This window comes from Rhea americana, unplaced genomic scaffold (assembly GCF_003343005.1).
Source record: "Rhea americana isolate MKP2758 unplaced genomic scaffold, rheAme1 scaffold_334, whole genome shotgun sequence".
Taxonomy (NCBI): Eukaryota; Metazoa; Chordata; class Aves; order Rheiformes; family Rheidae; genus Rhea; species Rhea americana.
The window spans coordinates 591695-609500 of record NW_028186462.1 but is presented as its reverse complement, the minus strand read 5'-3'; the positions used below and the strand labels follow the sequence as shown (position 1 = coordinate 609500).

The window sequence follows — 17806 nt, the reverse complement described above, 5'->3', positions numbered from 1 at the left end:
CGGCCGCCCCCGGGGCTCAGCCCGGCTCCGCCGGGGCCTGCCGGGGGAGCAGCCTCAGCCCCGCGCCCGCCCGGGGCTGGAGAGCACCGCTGATGTGCCAGCGGCCCGCGACGCCGCTCACTGCGGGGCCCGCCCTAAAAATAGCCGAAAGCTCCAGCTTTCCCCCCCCCGTTCTCGCGGGGATGAGCTGTGGCACCGCTGCTCCCCACCGGCCTCCTGCAGCCGAAGCCGAGGGCCAGCGCTGTGGGGGCCCCACGGTCCCCCAGGGCCTGGCCGGCCACGCACGCCGCCTGGACCGCGAGGTGGCTGTGGGCCGCTGCAGGGGCCGGGGCCGGCCGGCGTGAGGAGAGCGGGCCAGCGGCTTTCCCCCACCCGCCTCCCCTCGCCGAGGGCCCCCCCAGCACCCGCTGTGGGGATGGAGACCTGGCCGCCCCGTCCTCCTCGCCATAGCGGCCCTGCTGCCTCGGCTCCTGGAGCTGCCCCCCACCCTCGCCAGTGCCCTCCAAACCCGGCAGCTTGCCCACGGTTTCTTCTTTTAGCATCTGTAAAAGATTTTCCTCCACTGAAATAAGTGATTAAAGCTGATAAAACCAGCCCGCCCGCCCTCTCCCGTGGAGTTGTCCCTGATTTGCACGGGCGGCTGTGAGCCTCGTGTGTGCACTGTCCCCCCTGGCCAGACAAGTTCTCCCGGGCTGCCCGCTTGCGTTTGGAAGTGAAAACGCCGGCACCCCGGCCATCTGGATGGAGGTATTTAGATGAAACAAGGAAAGAAGATTACATCTTCACTGCCAGCTGTTTTGAGTAGCACATCACAGCTTTTCTCTTTGCAAGAACAGTGCCCGTTGCTCCTGCTCACCCCATAATGATGATCAAGAAGGAAAGTGCCCCACTTTGCTGCCTCTTCACAGTGTTCAGGGGATGGGAAGGGACTTTGGAGCTCAAGGCGCACATCTCCTCCCCTGCCTTTTCTGGAAGACTCTCTGGAGGACAGGAGGCAGAGAAGTCCTTCGGCTACCAGTCTGTGCATCATCTATGTTCTGTGATTAAATGCTTTAGGGCAGCGCTTGCAGTGCTGCGAGCCTGGATCCAGCAGTGACCCCGAAGCTGGAGACTCCTCTTGGCTGGAAGGGGCAAACGGCCTGGGCACAGCACTGGAGACCACATCCTGCACCGGGCAAACCTCCAGCTAGCGAGGCTTTTTGCTAGGCAGATGAAGAGGAATGATTGGAGACGAACAGCATTACTGGACTAGCGTCTTTGACATCCCAGCTCACGCCCAAGAAATCATCAATCAGACAGCTGTTGCAAAATTGTTCATATCAGAGCAACCTGAGCCGCTGGTCCCCAGCAGAGGCCGGAGAGGGGACCGATTATTACTTATTAGGCAAAAAGCAGCCGCTTGACCATGGGAGAAAGGGAGAGTGGAAGAAAGAGGCTTGCAGGAACCACTCTGAAATCACACCGGGTTGGCTCTTGCCTCCCCTTGACTGCCTGCTTCACATGCGAGCTGCTGCTGAGCCTCCCTTGTCTAAGGCAGAGAGGCATTTATAGGAGGAGACAATTTAACAAACCTATAAAACACCCTCTTGCCTGCACCCTCCACCTAGAAATCAATAGCAGAGGTTGCCCCTTTTCTGACATTACTCATTAAGCATTTATCGAGATAGTGTTGTTTCTCTTTTTCAGGTTTTCCATTCTCCAAGTAGAGTCTCCATGGGACCTTCACAGCTCCTGGGTCTGACTTTGTTCCTGAAAACCTTGGCTCCTTCCCCCTTTTTTTTGCACTATGGGGTGACCCAGGGCAGGGGGGGTTAGCAAGCACTCCCAAACCAAGCTGGGGATGGATCTGCTCCGCTTTGAGACCACTGCTTCTGCTGCACACCGGCAGCATAGATCCAGAAACCAGGACACTCGTGGACCTTCATGTGAACACATGCCAGTTATAAGCCATCCGATGGGGGTCCTGACACGGCCAGCCAACAGTTCTGGCACAGGACATGGAGCTGGTACCTCACCGGAGGATTTGTTATAATAAAGGACTTCAAACTAATCCTCTTTCCCTGCAGTACAAGGTGAGGTTCACATTTGCACAGATGCCCCTGACAAAGGCACAGCAAGCAAGAGCTTGGTAGCCAGCAAACAGATAAAGAGAGGCCCCAATGTGCAAATCCTTCCCAGAAATATTTCCTTCCAGAAACCACCAGCTCGTTTGTTCATTAAATCATGATATTGTCCCAGAATGTCCTGGTGCAAAGGCCAGGAAGCCTGGTGGAGAGGAGAAACCTGCACGTCTCTGGTGAGCGAGGCTCCATCCACCCCGAACTCTCTCCCTGCTGCAGCCCAAGGCATGAGGGCACAGCGAGGAGGTGAATGTTACTTGATGCTGGCTGTGTTTTTGTCTCCGCTGATGATTGCTTTAGTCACACAGCCCTGTTACACCTCATTCCCAACCAGGTACTTGGCTGAGCTTGGTCCTGGTGCTTCACAACACCTTCACGTAGCAGAAGGCACCTGAGCACCACTCTGTCTCTTATCACTGGTCAATGGACGTGTGTTCTCTCTCTACCCTGCCTTCCCATCTTCATGCTTGGTTCCCACCTTGCGGGATCTGCAGTGGTGGAAGACATTGGGACTTCTCCTGGCAACTCAGAGCTATGGAGAGGGCAGAGCAGCATGAAGGGGGTGGGAGTGTTTCCTATGTGGCTCCCACCATCTGTTTTTTACAAGCCCAGTGGAGCCTCAGGCTAGGTCTCTCCCACCTGGGTGTTGGGGGACATTGCACATGCTCTACACTCTTCTGTTGGCCTTTGCAATGTGACAAGATGTTGTTCCCCAACAACTTCTCTCATTCTCAATTCTGTAAATGAGGAGCTAGCAGCACTTGCCAGGCTAGTAGCCATTTCCACCGTCTGTGTAGCAACACCACCTCTCTGCTCCAACCTGCTCCAAGTCCTCTCGGAGAAGAGCAGCCAGCTGGTCACAGCATGCCTCAGGCAGCGGCACTCTCACCATTCAAAGAGGTGCAGTCACCTGGCCCGTTCAAGGCCCCATGATGCAGCTGCCTGGTGGGGTTTGGGCTGAGGTTTGTGCCCTCAAACCCTGAGGCGGGAGCACCTAAGCACATACCAAAGTATTGTACCTAAATGGTTCTGCAACATATGCCAGCGCACTCTGCTGAACAGGTAAAGCTAGGCGCAGTGACATATGCTGTGCAGACCTCATCTTTTAACCAAGGGGAAATCTAGCTGGTGAATCTGGAAGGAAAACAGAGCAGAGCTTCTTCTCCACAGCTTACTGTACCTGCCCCAGTGCAAGGGGCAGAGGCAGTCTTCAAGGCCAGCAGAGCTAGTCGGCTATAGGCAGATCATTTCTAGACACACTTTGGTTTGAGCTGAAGCAGAGTTTAGTAGTTCCCACTACGGCAAAGCTTGCACTTTTTGGTTCATCTTCATTAATCTCAGCAGAGAAGGGCAATAGTTTGCAGGGAAAGTACTGGCTGAAACTGCATTTGCAGAGGATAATAAACAGGATCATGTGTTTGCATAGGAAGGGCAATGTGCCAGCAGCAATCACAGTGTCACGGCTGATCCTGCCCCAGATGCCTCCTTTGGCATCAGCAGCCCCAGGCATCACCCGCTGCCCTGCAGGCCCAGAGATGGGGCCAGCTGGGTTGCTCTTACTGGGACACACGGACACGTAAGGGGCTCCCTGCCCTCTGCCATGGATCAAAATGCCAGCCTCAGGCATGTGCCAACGAGCCACACTGCCACAGGGAGCCCTGGCCAAGCAGTGTGACTGCTTATGGCTGCACTCACAAGTCAGGGCGACGAGCTCCTTAAGCGTCATTGTAGCCAGCCACTCATGGCAGGGGGACAGCCAGCCCCAGCAGGGACCAAGGCCGAGGCTGCTTGATGACATCAGGTGACAAGTCACCTCTCCTGCACCAAACCAGCAAGCTTTTGAGGACTTTGCACCCAACAAGCATCATCTCCAGCCCTGAGTCTTTGACTGACACTTCTCCAGGGAAGCACCTGCAGAACAGGAAGGGATGGGCAGAGGTTCATGGAGAGAAGTAGCCAGTTGCTGCAAAAAGCAGATCTCTTGTCATCTTTTTACAGGGTGGCAGGCAGGTCTGCACTGCTCTGGGTCACTCCTGCCCACTGCCGACTGAGCAGGGACAATGCTGGTCCCAGAGGAGCTCAGATCAGGAAGCTGGAAGGTGGCCAGTGTGCGAGTGCCTGGCTCTGAGCCACAGTCCGTTCATCAACCGGAAAGCAAGAGCTTTGCCAACTCCTCATGGCCAAGGAGGACCCACTGGGACCCACTCTCAGACCTGCCAAGAGCCTGAAACAGGCAGCAGTTAGGGTCATAGCATTTGCATTTTGGAGTTGGTATCTGACCTGTGGTTCTCATGTGGGGGAGGAACACTTAGGGCTTCAGCAGAGCCATAGTCCTTCGCCCAGCCCTGGGCTGCATAGAGATCAGAATCACTCATGTGGAAATCTGACATAGCTGAAAGAGCTGCCTTGGCTGTTGACAGGCATGGCATGGTGGACAAGATGCACACGTGATGGACCGTGAGCACACACAATGGACAACAGGCATACACACTGGGTGATGGGCACACATGATGGATCACAGGCACGGCATGATGAGCAACAAGCATAGCATGACAGAGGACAGGCACACACAGTGGAGGACAGACACAACATGATGAAGGATGTTTACAGTGTAATGGATGATGGACACAATGTGATAGACACCAGGCAGGCATGATGGATGACAGACCCAACATGACAGATAATAGGCACACGGGGCAGAGGATGGGCATGTTGCGATAGACCACGGGCACACATGACAGATAACAGGCACATCATGATAGACGATAAGCATGGTTTGATGGACCATAGGCACACTTGACAAGTGTGGCACGTTGAATAACAGGCATGCTTGTCATGCAACATCCCAGCACGCTGCACATACTGTAGGGACACATCATGAGGCCAGTGAGCTGGGCCGAGCCTGCAGGAGCAGACTTTGCTCCAGGAGGGACTGCAGCTGCTGTCTGACCCCATGGTTCCGCTCTTGGACAAATCATCCCAACACCCAATCTGCTCTGAGTGGATGGCACTCGGCCAGGCATCCTTCTGCAAGGCTGGTCCTTGAGCATGGATCAATGATTGAAAGACCTGTCTTACAGTGGGTTAATACAGAATATGATTCTGTTTATGGTTGGATATAGCGGTCACACTCATGTCCACATCAGTGAGCAGAGGTTCATGACCTGGGAGGGCTACAGCTCTGCAACACTGGAGACGTCCAGACAGTGGTGGCTGTGCCGAGTCCAGTCCTGGCGTGCACTTCCCTGGGCATGGAGGCAGCAGGAACCTTGTGAGCAGGATCTCTGCATCCCCTCACAGCAGGGATCCCAACAAGAAGGTGTTGGGAGCCCGTCAACCATCTTGTGCTGCCCTCTGAGTATGCCTCCCCATCACAGTGGGACGTCCACTCCATGGGCACCTGGTGCTCAGATCGCACTGGAGGACCCCAATACCTTCGCTCGCTCTTCCTCTTACAGGTGAAGAAAAATGAGATTGCCATCCAAGTAAGGTACAAGAGCAGCTCAGCTTCCCCTGGCTCATGGAGAAAGTGAGAGGCTCATGCCATGCCTTGCTGGGACGTGGTTTGGGGAGGCATGACCTGCCCTCAGCCCTGGGGTGGACAACATGCTCGATGCACACGTTATGTGTGGCAGCATGTCGACAACAAGGTGAACTGCAGCCCAGGACATTCATCAGCCTGGGGCTGGAGAAAGCCACCTTGACCCATGCTGAGCAGTGGCTTATGCCACGGCTGTCACGAGGGCTAGCACAGCTGTGCTGCCAAGGTGGTTGGAAAATGCTATCTGCAGTAGCCAGCTCTGTGGGCGTTTGTCCCAGTGCCGCTGGCATGTGGGGCAGATACACGGAGTCAGTGGGGGGCAGATGTGGCCCCCGAGGGACCGTGGTGGGAAGGAATTCCCTGCAATGAGAGGGCCGAGGTGTCAAGGCCAGTGTTAGTGGCACATTAACCAGGCGAGGAGGCAGCCGGGGCAGAGTCCGGGCTGGTGGCAGGGGGAGTGCCCCATACCCCATGGTTGGAATCCACGAGGGCACCAGACCCTCCCAGCTGCGGTGATGCATAGTGCAGCAGTACGGGGCACCGCGCGGGCCGTGCCTGCGGCTCCTCTCCTCCCGGCTCGGCTCTGGGGGGTGCTGCGGCACGCCATGGCTGCGAGCCCGCTGCTCATCGCCCCCCCGGAGCGGCTGCGCCAGCCTCTGGCCGTGCCGCAGAGGCTGCTGTTGGGGCCAGGACCCAGCAACGTGCCCCCTCGCGTCCTGGCCGCGGCGGGCCGGCAGCTCGTGGGCCACACGACCCCCGAGATGCTGCAGGTGAGTCGCCTCCTGGCCCTGCCTGCCTCCCCTTCCCTCCTCATCCTCGGCATAACCCCACTACGCAGCCCCGTGGCAGCGTGGTGCCTGGGAAAAGGGCTGTCCTAATGCACCGGTCTCTTGCTGCCTGTCACAGATCATGGATGAGATCAAGGCAGGCATCCAGTACGCCTTCCAAACGCGCAACCCGCTGACCCTGGCCGTCAGCGGCACAGGCCACTGCGCCATGGAGACTGCTCTCCTCAACCTGATTGAGCAGGGCGACACCATACTGGTGGCCATCAATGGCATCTGGGGCGAGCGCGCAGCCATCATCGCTGAGAGATTGGGTACGCCGGGGAGCAGCCGAGCTCCAAACCGCAGTGGCATTGCTCAGGGTTTAACCAGCTGCTCACGGGGTAGGACACCCTCACCCAAGAGATCCTGCCCACTGTCCCCATCCTGAGGGACATGTCTCCTGCCATGACTGCTTTGGGATCAGGAGAAAGCTCCAAGTGATGCCCCTCTGCTTATGGTAGTTCATGGGTTTTCCACCGGGCAAATCCCCAGAAGGCCAGACCCTGGCCAGTGGCTTGACTCCTGGTTAATATGTAACTTATTCTCCTGCAGAGCAGGAGGAAAGGCCAAGACTCACTCTCGCTCTTCCCAAATCCCTTCCAGGAGCCAACGTCCATAAGTTGCTGAAGCCCCTAGGCGAGTACTTCACCCTGCAGGACATTGAGGAGGTGAGTGACGGCTGCAGGCAGTGGGCTCCCTCCCAGCCCACCAGCCCCAGAGCTGAGCAGTTCGTCTCTATCTTTTTGTGCAGGGCCTGGTGCGGCACAAGCCCTTTGCGCTCTTCATCACCCATGGCGAGTCCTCCACAGGCGTGCTGCAGCCACTGGAGGGGCTGGGCGAGCTGTGCCACCGGTCAGTGAGCAACGGGTGCTTGTGCGACCCCAAGGCGGCAGCCCATGCCCAGCTGGCATCTGGGACTGGGGCTCAAGGATTGATTTGTGATGCGTAGCCTTGGGGGGCTTGGACACCCACTGGGGGTGGGGACTGGAGGAAGAGGGGAGGGAGGAAGGGTGCGAGAGCAGGAGGAGGTGGCAGGAGTCCAGGGCTGAGTTCTGTCCTCCCTCAGGCACGGCTGCCTGCTGCTTGTGGACTCGGTGGCATCGCTTGGGGGGGCACCCATCTTCATGGACCAGCAGGGTAAGAGCCATGGGTGCTGTTGGGGTTACCCAAGTGGATAAGAGGGTCCTGCATGCTGAGCATTCAAGCTGGGGTGCAGAGGGGGAGATTGAAGGGGGATCAGCTCTACCGCCTGTCAGTCCGTGGTAGTGACACTAGAAACTGGTCCAGCTATGGCCAGACACCTTGTGGCCACCTCCACCTCTCAGTGGGGATAGTCAGAGGTGCCAAGATTTCCGTCAAAGTGGGCCAAATGCAACCAGCACCTGCAGCATCTATGATCCACCCCATGCTCCATGCACACCATTCACAGCAGGGCAAAATGCAAGCGAGACCTGGGGGGGGGGGTCAACACCCATCTCTCACCAGAGAGTCCCTGGGTCTCTGAGGAACTTTCTCTCCTTTTGTGCAGAGATTGATGTCTTGTACTCAGGGTCTCAGAAAGTCCTCAGCGCCCCCCCTGGCAGTGGCCCCATCTCGTTCAGTGAGCGAGCCAGGTAAGGATAGCCCTGTCCCCTGTATGGAAAATGGCCATGGACGCCGGGCATGGGGCAGGCCATAATTCCCTCTCCCTTGCCACCCCTCCGGTCCAGCTGTGCTAAGGAGAGCACTCCCAGCAGCACGTCTGCTGGGCTCAGAGCCAGGCCCTGTGCCTGCTACTTCTCCACGCAGCAATGCCAGCCTGGGGCTGGCACCGAGAGCTCTGCAAGAGCCACTCCCTGCTCCATGCTGGCCCTGGGCCTAGAGCTGCCCCAGTACTCATTTTGAGGAGGTCCTGGCATGGGGCAAACCCCCCAGCCTGAAGCTGGCATGGGGAGATGAGGTAGTCCTTGCTGGGGATGTCCCCAGGATCCAACTGAGGCCCTATGCTCTGCTTCACCAGGGAGAAGATGCTGAGGAGGAAGACAAAGCCTTCTTCCTTCTACCTAGACATAAACCAACTGGCAAGCTACTGGGGCTGTGATGGCAAGCCACGAATGTGAGGGAAGGCCGCGGCATCCCAATGCATGTTGCTTCCCTTCGCCCAAGCTCCTGACAGTTTGCACCTCCCTTCTATCGAAAGAGCCCTTTCCTCCTAACCCTTCGGCCCCACTTGGGTCCCCTCCATAGCACAGCCTACACCTCACTGGTGGGACACCTACCCTGCAAGGATCGCTCATGCTAGCTTCTCCATGCAGGGTTCTGCCCTCTCTCTCCATCATCTCCACCCTCCCCATGGGCTGCCCTAGGTGCTTTGCTTCCCCCCCCCATGCTGGCTGCAGTGGAGGTGGCAGGGCCCAGCTGCACCTCAACCCCTGCCGCAAGCTGGAAGCACCAGGGATGAGACCACCAGGGTACCGTTTGGGTTTCGCAGGTACCACCACACAGCACCAGTCAACAGCTTCTTCAGCCTGCGGGAGGGCTTGGCAATGCTGGTTGAGCAGGTGAGCAGCACCAGGGCTGGACGCAGGGAGAGGAAGAGGCAAAGCCCCATGGGATGTCAGAGCCTGGCACTGCTTCACTACTGACAGAGTTTGGGTGAAAGAATGGGCACCAGGAGGTCTTCGGTAGTTGTGGTGACTGTCTCTCTCTTTTACGGCCACCCTGGCACAGGGCCTGGAAAACTCATGGGAGCGCCACCAGGCCAACTGTACCTACCTGTGTAAGGGGCTGCAGGACCTGGGGCTCGAGCTCTTTGTGAAGGAAGAGGTAGGTCTGGGGTGAGCCCGTCTCACTGGTCTGGGTGATGGGAGGACACAACGTCATTCCTCTACCAGAGACTTGGCCTGGGTAGGTTTTGATACAAACTCCTCCAGTGGTTTCACAGATGGAAAAGAATATCCCAAATTTCCCCTGCCCTGAGATGCTTTCTCCTCCTAGGCTGCAGGGCTCCTAGATGACTGGCAAATGGCTAGAAACTGAAGATTTGACCCTGTTTCTGTCTTCTCCAGAAAGCAAGACTTCCTACCATTACTGCCATCAAAGTGCCTGAGGGCTACGACTGGGAGGAGATCACAGCCTTTGTCATGAACAAACACACCATCGAGATCGCTGGGGGCCTGGGCCCCTCGTCAGGCAAGGTGGGAAGGGTGCTCCTCTCCTTGCTGCACTGCTCCAAATTCACCCTCTGGTCCCCTGGTAGACACTGAACCCGGATTCTTCACCCCCAGAAACAGGCTGCATCTGTCAGTAGTGCGCTCCGAGATGTACTGATGGTCCTTGGATGCTAGCCACAAGACACCTAATATCTGGTCCTACCCAATTGCCTGCAGCAACGCGTATCAGTTCCTAGCCCTACAGAACTGCTGCAGCGTGACTGAATAACTGCACATACAGTTAGCGGGGTGACACGTCTTTATCATCACTGAGAGGAAATGCACGTTAAATACGAGCGAACAAGGGGAAGTGCACATGCATGCTCACACGCACGCACGTAGAGCTGCTCCCTTGCACACCCCTGGCTCTTCACCATGACTGGAAGGAGCCTTTGCTCTGTTGCCAGCAATTCTGCTCCGCAGAGAGGAGACGGGGGCTAGGGCAGAGCCCTGAAGGTCTGTGCTGCAGTGAGAAATCTGTCTGTCTCCTCCCAGGTTCTTCGAGTTGGTCTCATGGGCTACAACTCAACCAGAGCCAATGCGGACCTGGTGCTTCGCGCCCTGCGAGATGCCCTGCAGCACTGTCACCAGAGCAGGCTGTGAGCACCCTGTGCAGCGGCTGCAGACGGGGTCCAGCCAAGATATTGCTCCCTCCACTCCTGTCCTCTCGGGCGGCAGGTTGGCAGAGGGGCTCCTCTGGCTCCCCGGCAGCAAATGCTGCAGCACCCAGCAGCCAAAGCACAGTGGCACAGACCAACAGGAAGGAGAAGCTGGTGGCAATGGCAAGATCTGCCAGGGGAAGTATGGGTTGCAGCTGGACAGCCGGACAGCCAGGGCTGTGTGGGACCTGTAGAACTGCGAGGGAAGTAGGACAACACAGCCAGTTTCTGGCCCCAGTGCCGTTGGCTGCACTGGCTGGCAAGTTCTCCCAGCATTGCAGTGCAGGGCTGCGTGTGTGGGCAGAGGGGTGGGCAGCACAGGGGACCCTGAGCCGGCACCCACACTGCCCAGGGAGCCATCCTGCGGGGTGAGGCCCAGGAGACCAGCATGTCGGTAGGACACTGAGCAGGTGTGGGATGTGGTTACATATCCTTCTCCTGGTCCCTCTTTCAGGGTTGCTCGTCGTGCCCAATGCCCTGCTCCCCTCACCTCTTTCATTCCCCTTGCCCCAGGACATGACAGTCTCACAGCAAGTTGAATCTAAGGCTGGAGGCAGGATCCACCTGCAGGTCCCTTCCCCTCCTGCCCCTTCCATCACCATCACCATTGGCTGGTCCTTTCCTAAAACCTAGCAGTGCAGAACAACCATATCCTCAACAGCAGGTATGCAGTGATGCAAAACACCCGTTCCAGAGCCCAGCTCTAACTGGGGGAGCTGACAGGCCATGCACCCACACCCAGCTGCGACAAACCTGTGCTCCTTCCCTGGTGCCACCTCTCCTGAATAAAGTGACATAGCACCATGTGGCTTCCCTGTAGGTTGCTTGTGCTCTCCGAGTTTTGAGATGAAAGATGCAGTCGAAAGAAGCACCACAAGGACACAGCCTTGCCCAGCACAGGGGAAAGCACAGCTTGAGAGCCATCTACAGGAAGGAGGCAGAGAGCTGGGTTGGTCTCTCCAGTTGTTAGAGAGAAAAGTTTCTTGCCTGTGTCCTTTCCTCTTCTTCAATGTTTTAAGGTCAGCTGTAGCCTGATTTCCCTTCTCCCTGCAGGGAGCTCAGGGTGCTGGCAGGGAAGGGCCTATGTAGTAAGGAAGGCAAATGGGGAGACACTCAGATGGGCTGGCAGTGGGACCCCACTCAGCTCTGCACTGGCACTTCTCTCCGGGCCTTGGACAGGAGCTGGGACATAGCCAAGCGGTGTGCGTGGTCCTGGATCTGGTACATCTGGAACTGAGCGGACACGCACAGGGAGTGAGTGGAGAGGGTTTCCCGCTCTGCTCGAGCCCAGCACACCCTGAGCGAGCCCCTCCGCAGCCTCCCACAGCTGCCAAACACCATGGTGGGCTGGGCAGCACATGCCAGTGAGGGTCAAAGGCAGGGGAGCTCTTGGAAGCAAATTCCAGCACACCATAAACTGCCCAGCCAAGCAGGTTTCGGGCAGTGCCATGCAATGCCTCACGTTGGCAAGACCAGCCAAGCAAAGCCCCTGGAGTCTCTGGCGTCCCCTTAGTTACCTGGCTGAGTAGGATGTCAAAATAGGCTGTGTCCCAGTAGGTCTTGTCCTTGGCTGGGAGTTGCAGGAGGGCTCTGATGCCAGGATCTGCCTGCAGGCCACTGGTGTGCACAGGGAGGCTAAAGTGGAAGTGGAGGAAGCGATGGGGGTCCCGGGCAAAGCCCTCCACCATACAGTATAGTGAGCTGAGGTCCAGAGGCTCTCCTTGGAACAGGTTTTCCTCTGGGTGCAGGAAGTGAGGCAAGCGCTGGGTGGCCAAGCAGCAGAGGAGGATCACCAAAAGCCTGTAGACCGAGCCCTCGAGGTCCTGCCAGTCCTCCGGTGAAGGAAACAACTCTGTGCTCCACAGTAGCACCATCTGTGGGGAGTGAGAGCGGCATGGAGAAGTTGTGGGGTGTGGGCAGGGTTGGGCTGTAATGCCAAGGGGACTTAGGCACTCCCTGCAAAGATTGCGCCTTCAGATCCCTTGAATCACCGTGCAGCCATCCCCACATGCATGGAGCTGAGCTCTCAACGCAGATACCACATCTGGCTTTGCTCAGCATCCCAGTGACACAACAGGACTGTACGGTCTCTCGGAGCTGTTGCTTCAGCTGCCTGCAGACTCAGGCTGATGTCCCTGAATCTCCCTACTCTCTGTTCACCTTCTGATGCGGATATCATCTTCATCCCCCAAAGAGCCTCTGATTTGGTGCTGGGACAGACAGGACTCTACATCTCAGCTATGCAGCAACTCTGAAATGATGTGCACAAGCTTTCCACAGAGGAAAAACAACATTAAAGCACAGAGACTGCTCACAGTTTCCCTGTCACATCAGCCATCCACAGTGTATGTGAACCCCTTGTGACTACCACATCAGCTACCTCAGCACTGTGCTGAGAAGTGGCCCAGCAACTGATACTTTCTGGTGCCAGATTGTAATGGGAAACACATCTGGGGACAAAGGCCAGCATGGCTTGGACCAAGAATGTCCCTGCTAGCCCAAGGAGGTCTGTTTGACCAGCCAGGTTTATCGGAAGTGGTTGCCTCCTCCATGCTGTGATCCCAGGGCCATAGTATATCCACATGACAACAGGGATATCTTAGTGCTGCTGCCTTTACTTTCCTGCTCAGTTCAAGAGAACTTTCAAGGCTCTGGCCAAGTAGAAAAATTAGGGTGAAACTCTGCACAGGGTGGTAGGGCAGCCTGCATTTGATTAGAAATCAAAAGAAGATGCTTTTTGAAGAAAAAAGGCATTCTGTGTTTTTTCTTAATTGCAAAAACACACAATCTAAAATAAAACCCAAGGGATCTGGGTTACTTTCAGCTGAAGCCATTCTCTTGACAGAAGACAGCTTTGCCCGCTTCTCCATCTCCACCCCAGTGAGACACCACAAGATGGAGCACACCTCGATCATACTCCGTCCCTGGCATAGCCCTTCCTGACCTGGAACTGGCCCAGAGAGCTGCGAACAGGTTCAGCAAGGAGACAGGGTTTGGTCGGAGAAGGAAATGCAGCCCTCAGCCATGCACAGGCACCTCCCGGCATGCTAGGACAGAGGATACCATGTGGCACGGTAGGCACAGCAATGCCATCCCCAGCACTGTCCTTGCAGACACGAACTAGGCCAGGGAGCTCTTAACACTCCGGGTCTTTTGCTCTGGAGGTTACTGGCTCAGTCCCCTAAATGCCTGCTGTCTCCAGAGAGGGTAGCATGCACTGGAGAAGGATCAGAGCTCTCTGATCAGGGCCAGCAATGTGCATTCTTTCCAGACACAGCCACGGGCTGATATGTTCCAATATACATAAATTGCTCTGGCTTTTTTGGGGGGCTCCTCTTTCAGCGGCAGCTCGGCCTCATGAGGTCCAAGCCTTGCCCCCGGCCAGGGAGCAGCTCTGGCTCTGCCCATGCCTTGTGTTCAGCTAGGAGAGCTGCACTCCTGCAAACTCTGGAGGAACAACCTACCTTCAGGTGGTTGAACGTGAGGCCGCATTTCTTGCCCTCCTCCCTCCAGTCCTCACAGTTGACCTGGTCAAGCAGGCGGAGGCTGTCTAGACGAGGGCCCTTCAGAGTGCCCACTGCATGGAGCAGCTTCAGGACTGGAATGTGAGTGGAGGATCTGTGAAGGGAGAGCAGCTTGGTGAGGGCTGTGCAGGGCTACCCAAACTAGAGACCTGGATTTTCCCAGCCAGGAGACAAGGAAAGGGTATCTACAGTGACCTGGCACAGTTGGAGATGGAGCGCTGGAGGGGCTAGGGAAAGGCCCAGGAGTAGGCAGGAAGGCAGAAGGTTGCTTTTTGGCACTGACGAACGGAGCACCCCACCTGGATGCCCTGGGAGTTGAGATACCCCGGAGCAGAGAACAAGTGTTGAGATATTGGACTGGCTGCAATCAAACAGCTGGCATGGCCAGACCCACAGCAGCTCTGGGGCTGGAGGTTTGAAGCAGGAGCCTCCCCGGGGCTGGTTCCCCCCTGCCCAGAAACACAGGAGCTGAGGGCAGTTTGCCCCCAGCAGCCATCTGGCCCCAGGAGCCGCACGTGAATTTGCTGCAGCGTGGGGCTAAACTCTTTTCAGCTGTGCCATGCAACAGGACAAGAGGCAATGGGCAAAAACTGCACCACAGGAAGTTCCACCTGAACGTGAGGAGGAATGTCTTCCCTGTGAGAGGGACGGAGCACTGGAGCAGGTTGCCCAGAGAGGTTGTGGAGTCTCCTTCTCTGGAGATACTCAAAGCCCGCCTGGATGCAACCCTGTCTAACAAGCTCTAGGTGACCGTGCTGGAGCAGGGAGGTTGGACTAGATGATCTCCAGAGGTCCCTCCCAACCTTCCTGATTCTGGTCTCTGTCCCAAACCTGCTGGGAGAACGGATTGTGGCCTTGTGCCACACGAGGTGCAGGGATAGGCTCACTGTGGGCACCAAAGGACCCAAGACTCCAGCCAGCCCCAGCAGCTCAGCACCACGAAGCCCCACAGACTCTCCCAGCCACCTGGTGTGGTCCCAACCGCATAGCATCCCCAATCCACCTCCTGCAACCACTCCTGTCAAGAAAGGAGAGTGGAAAGGAGGACCCAGAAGATCTGCAGCTAACAAAGGTGCTGCCGAGCAGTTCCTGAATTCCCAAAAGGGACTGGGGATGAGGTGAAGCACTCCTGTGTTTCCTTATACACCAGCCCTGTGTGTTCTGGGGAGTGCTGCAGGCTGTCTCAGGGGTGAAGCCGGCCTCGCAAGTTTGGGCTGGACACCCAGCTCGTGCCCAAAATAATTCAGGCTGGTGCAGGCGGATGCTCAGCCCCTCCTTGGGGCTGGGTAACTGTGCTCACAGGTGAGGCGTGTGTCACCCCAGCCCTTTTCCCTCCCACAGCCCACACTGGAACGCACCTCTACTTGCTGCTGTGAGATGCCTGGACTTGCTTGCAAAGCCCTAGCAAGAGAGCTACCACCGTCTGCATTGCTCCTTCTGAGGTTCAGCTGCTGGAAGCCACCTGCGGGCCTCCCCAGACATCTAGACACCCTGTGGGGCATGTCCTGGCTGGAGAGGGTTCGGCATGTGAGCCCAGCTTCTTGGGAATGTATCACATACCCCCGCAGTCAGCACAGCCCCCAACAGGGGCTTGGGGATGCTCAGAGCCAAGAGTGAGCCAAGAGTTCATCATCCTTCCCAGGCCACCAGGCAGGAAAATCACCTCAGCGCTAGGCTGAGAGCATCAAACCTACTCTGGAAAGAGGGGTATGCTAGGGAGGGACTCCACAAGAAAAGGTTTCTCCATATACTCCCCATGCTGGGAGATTTCCCAGGACCCTGGAAATAGTTCCCAAATTCATGGAGGGCCTGGCCTTACTCTGGGCTGCACCTGAGCTTCAGTGTTTGAGCTCAGCCAAAGGTCTCTGCATGTTTCTGGTACGGAGCCCTCTTTTATTGCCCTCTTTCCTGGTGTTGCCTGAAATTTGGCTCATGTTTTTTCGCTGTCTCCCCCAAAACAGGGCAGTAGTTTTGATCGTAATTTTAATGATGAGATAAATTCACTTCAGCTGGCCACAGCAATCATCTCCCTCTACCTTCCCACCCCCTTCTGCATGCTCCCGGCAGCGCTGCCAGCCAGGGGCCCCCAGAACAGATGGGACACAGGCACGGTCACTGTGTGCTGCGCGTGTGGCCCTGCAGAGTGCGGTGTGCCACTCACCTCCAGCAATAAGGAGAGGCAGGGACGAAGTGGGCCTCTTCTGTGGCCTTCTGGAGGCTGCCTTCAGGAAAACCCTTGTCACTCCGCTGCCTGCCAAGCTCAAGCGGCTCCTGCTGCCTCCTCACCACAGGGATGATGTTGAAGCGGATGGTTTTCCACCCACCACGGATCAGCAGGGACAGCTCCATAGTGTCTTCCTTTAAATGTTCAGCATTGAGGTCACCTAGACATGGAGAGTTCAGCTACATCACAGCAGAAGGCCAGGAGGTTACCACAGCCAGTCCTGCAGGCTGAACCAGGTGCATGCCGCAGCACCCACAGGCTCGTCCCACCCGACTCGAGTCACTCCTTGCTGGTGCTGTGGTTTGGCTGCAGTTCCCAAGAGAAGGCTGTTGAGCCAACCCCTGTGTGGCCCTCACGTGAGAAGGATGAGGGTCGGCACAGCAGGAACCCAGGCAAGCACCAGTCAGCAGAACAGTTTGGTGGCAGAACAGCACAGAGAAAGACAACATGATCCAAGAAAAACTGATCAGAGAAAGGTCTCAGGCTATGGGGGCAGAGGAAAACCATGAAGGGTTATGGCTCAAAGGAGAGAGGCTGGTGGACTAGTGGCTAGTGGGGCTGCGTTTCTGAGACACTCTGGTCCTCTAACATCATCTTCTCTTCATCAGAGCAAAGACTTACTTGAAAGAGTATTCAGAGGTGGAAAATGTGTAACGATACCACTACAATCCCCCCGGGCATTCCTGGTGGGGACCTTCCCCACCCCCCACATCCTTCCCAGGCACAGTTCTGCCCAGGAGCTTGGGGTAACGTGCAGGGACCCCTGCAGAGCCCGGGCCCCTCCATCCCAGCAGGATGGCTCCTGGACAGGGAAGACCCCGCTAGCTTACGCACCTGGCTGAAAGAGGAAATGGCGCTGGCAGTGCACGATGGCCGAAACAAGGAGCTCTTTCAGGCGGCAGAGGACTTTGCTCGGTACCAGACACCCAGTGCCACCTGCCTGTTCCATCATGCCTAAGGCATCTGCACTGGTCCAGTCCTTCAAACTGGTCTCCTGAGAGGGCACTTCGAGGTAACAGGTGCCAGACGCGGGCTGGTGCCCAGGAGCCACGCTCTCGGCTGGGCTGTCTCCAGGCTGGCATGCCCGCGCCCGCAGGGTGTTGCCGTCAATCCGCAGGGGCACCTCCAGGGTGACGGCATCCTCGGAGGCACGGAGGGAGAACTCCAAGGCTTCCAGGTTCCTGCAGTAATCCACGAGGAAGCGGGGGTCCCGCTCGTGGACGTGCTCCAGCAGGGTCAGCAGGATGTCCTCGGCCTGCTGGAAACTCTCCACCCGCTGCCCCTCGCGGGACAGGGTGACGCCGAGGTAGCTGTGCCAGCGGGACACACGCGCTGCCATGGCCGGGGCCCGCAAGCTCCTGCTCCAAGCGGGAGTGGAAATATGTGGGCAGGGCGGGGAGCAGGCGCCGGGCGGGCGGAGGGAAGCTGCAGGGAGCGTTCGCCCGCGCCCCGGCGCTGCTGGAGGAGCGCCAGGGCGAGCCGAGGGGCGCGTCGCCCCAGCCCCCAAGTGCCGGCATCCCCCCGTACGCGCGGCCCCATCCTCCCCCCGTCCCGAATGGGGGTCTCAGGCCTGCTGCCCCGCTCCCTCCCGCTTCTCCTTCCTGCTCTGCCGCGGGGAAGGGGCGTGGGGCCGGGCCCGGCACGGTGGGAGGCCCCGGGGCTGCCCGCTCCCACGCGTGGGCTCGGCCGCGGCCCGGCGGGGGGCGCTGGCGGCCCCTTG

At 57.5% G+C, this 17806-nt stretch overlaps 3 protein-coding genes across 4 annotated transcripts in view; 2 read left to right on the top strand and 1 right to left on the bottom strand.

Moving 5' to 3' along the window:
• The first annotated feature begins 6176 nt into the window (after positions 1-6176).
• On the top strand, positions 6177-10282 carry AGXT (alanine--glyoxylate aminotransferase). 2 transcript variants are annotated; one of them, XM_085311199.1, is made up of 11 exons: positions 6177-6431; positions 6568-6760; positions 7092-7156; positions 7240-7340; positions 7555-7625; positions 8017-8101; positions 8488-8583; positions 8959-9028; positions 9198-9293; positions 9536-9664; positions 10175-10282. In XM_085311199.1, the coding sequence occupies exons 1-11, from the start codon at positions 6177-6179 to the stop codon at positions 10280-10282; spliced, it is 1269 nt and encodes a 422-aa protein (XP_085167325.1). The 2 variants fall into 2 exon arrangements, with proteins under 2 accessions (XP_085167325.1, XP_085167324.1); XM_085311198.1 differs by having other exon boundaries at positions 9198-9297; positions 9540-9664.
• A 1186-nt stretch (positions 10283-11468) lies between these two features.
• MAB21L4 (mab-21 like 4) lies at positions 11469-17440 on the bottom strand. The gene is made up of 5 exons (XM_085311197.1): positions 16921-17440; positions 16024-16246; positions 13803-13956; positions 11856-12212; positions 11469-11571 (listed from the first exon to the last, which is right to left on the bottom strand). The coding sequence occupies exons 1-5, from the start codon at positions 17423-17425 to the stop codon at positions 11479-11481; spliced, it is 1332 nt and encodes a 443-aa protein (XP_085167323.1). The 5' UTR covers positions 17426-17440; the 3' UTR covers positions 11469-11478.
• The window catches only part of CROCC2 (ciliary rootlet coiled-coil, rootletin family member 2), a 27652-nt gene continuing 27269 nt past the window's right edge, over positions 17424-17806 (top strand). Inside the window, exon 1 of the mRNA XM_085311202.1 lies at positions 17424-17469. Coding sequence (XP_085167328.1) covers positions 17424-17469 — 46 coding nt within the window. The remainder of the gene's footprint in view (positions 17470-17806) is intronic.

Excerpts from the sequence above, each read along its gene's own strand:
- MAB21L4 (XM_085311197.1), bottom strand. The coding sequence starts at position 17,425 with ATGGCAGCGCGTGTGTCCCGCTGGCACAGCTACCTCGGCGTCACCCTG. Across the intron at positions 16,247-16,920 it reads CCATTTCCTCTTTCAGCCAG|GTGACCTCAATGCTGAACAT; the intron begins GTGCGTAAGCTA and ends CTCCATGTCTAG. Across the intron at positions 13,957-16,023 it reads GCCTCTCCTTATTGCTGGAG|ATCCTCCACTCACATTCCAG; the intron begins GTGAGTGGCACA and ends CTCCCTTCACAG.
- AGXT (XM_085311199.1), top strand. The coding sequence starts at position 6,177 with ATGCATAGTGCAGCAGTACGGGGCACCGCGCGGGCCGTGCCTGCGGCT. Across the intron at positions 7,341-7,554 it reads CTGGGCGAGCTGTGCCACCG|GCACGGCTGCCTGCTGCTTG; the intron begins GTCAGTGAGCAA and ends GTCCTCCCTCAG. Across the intron at positions 9,294-9,535 it reads AGCTCTTTGTGAAGGAAGAG|AAAGCAAGACTTCCTACCAT; the intron begins GTAGGTCTGGGG and ends TGTCTTCTCCAG.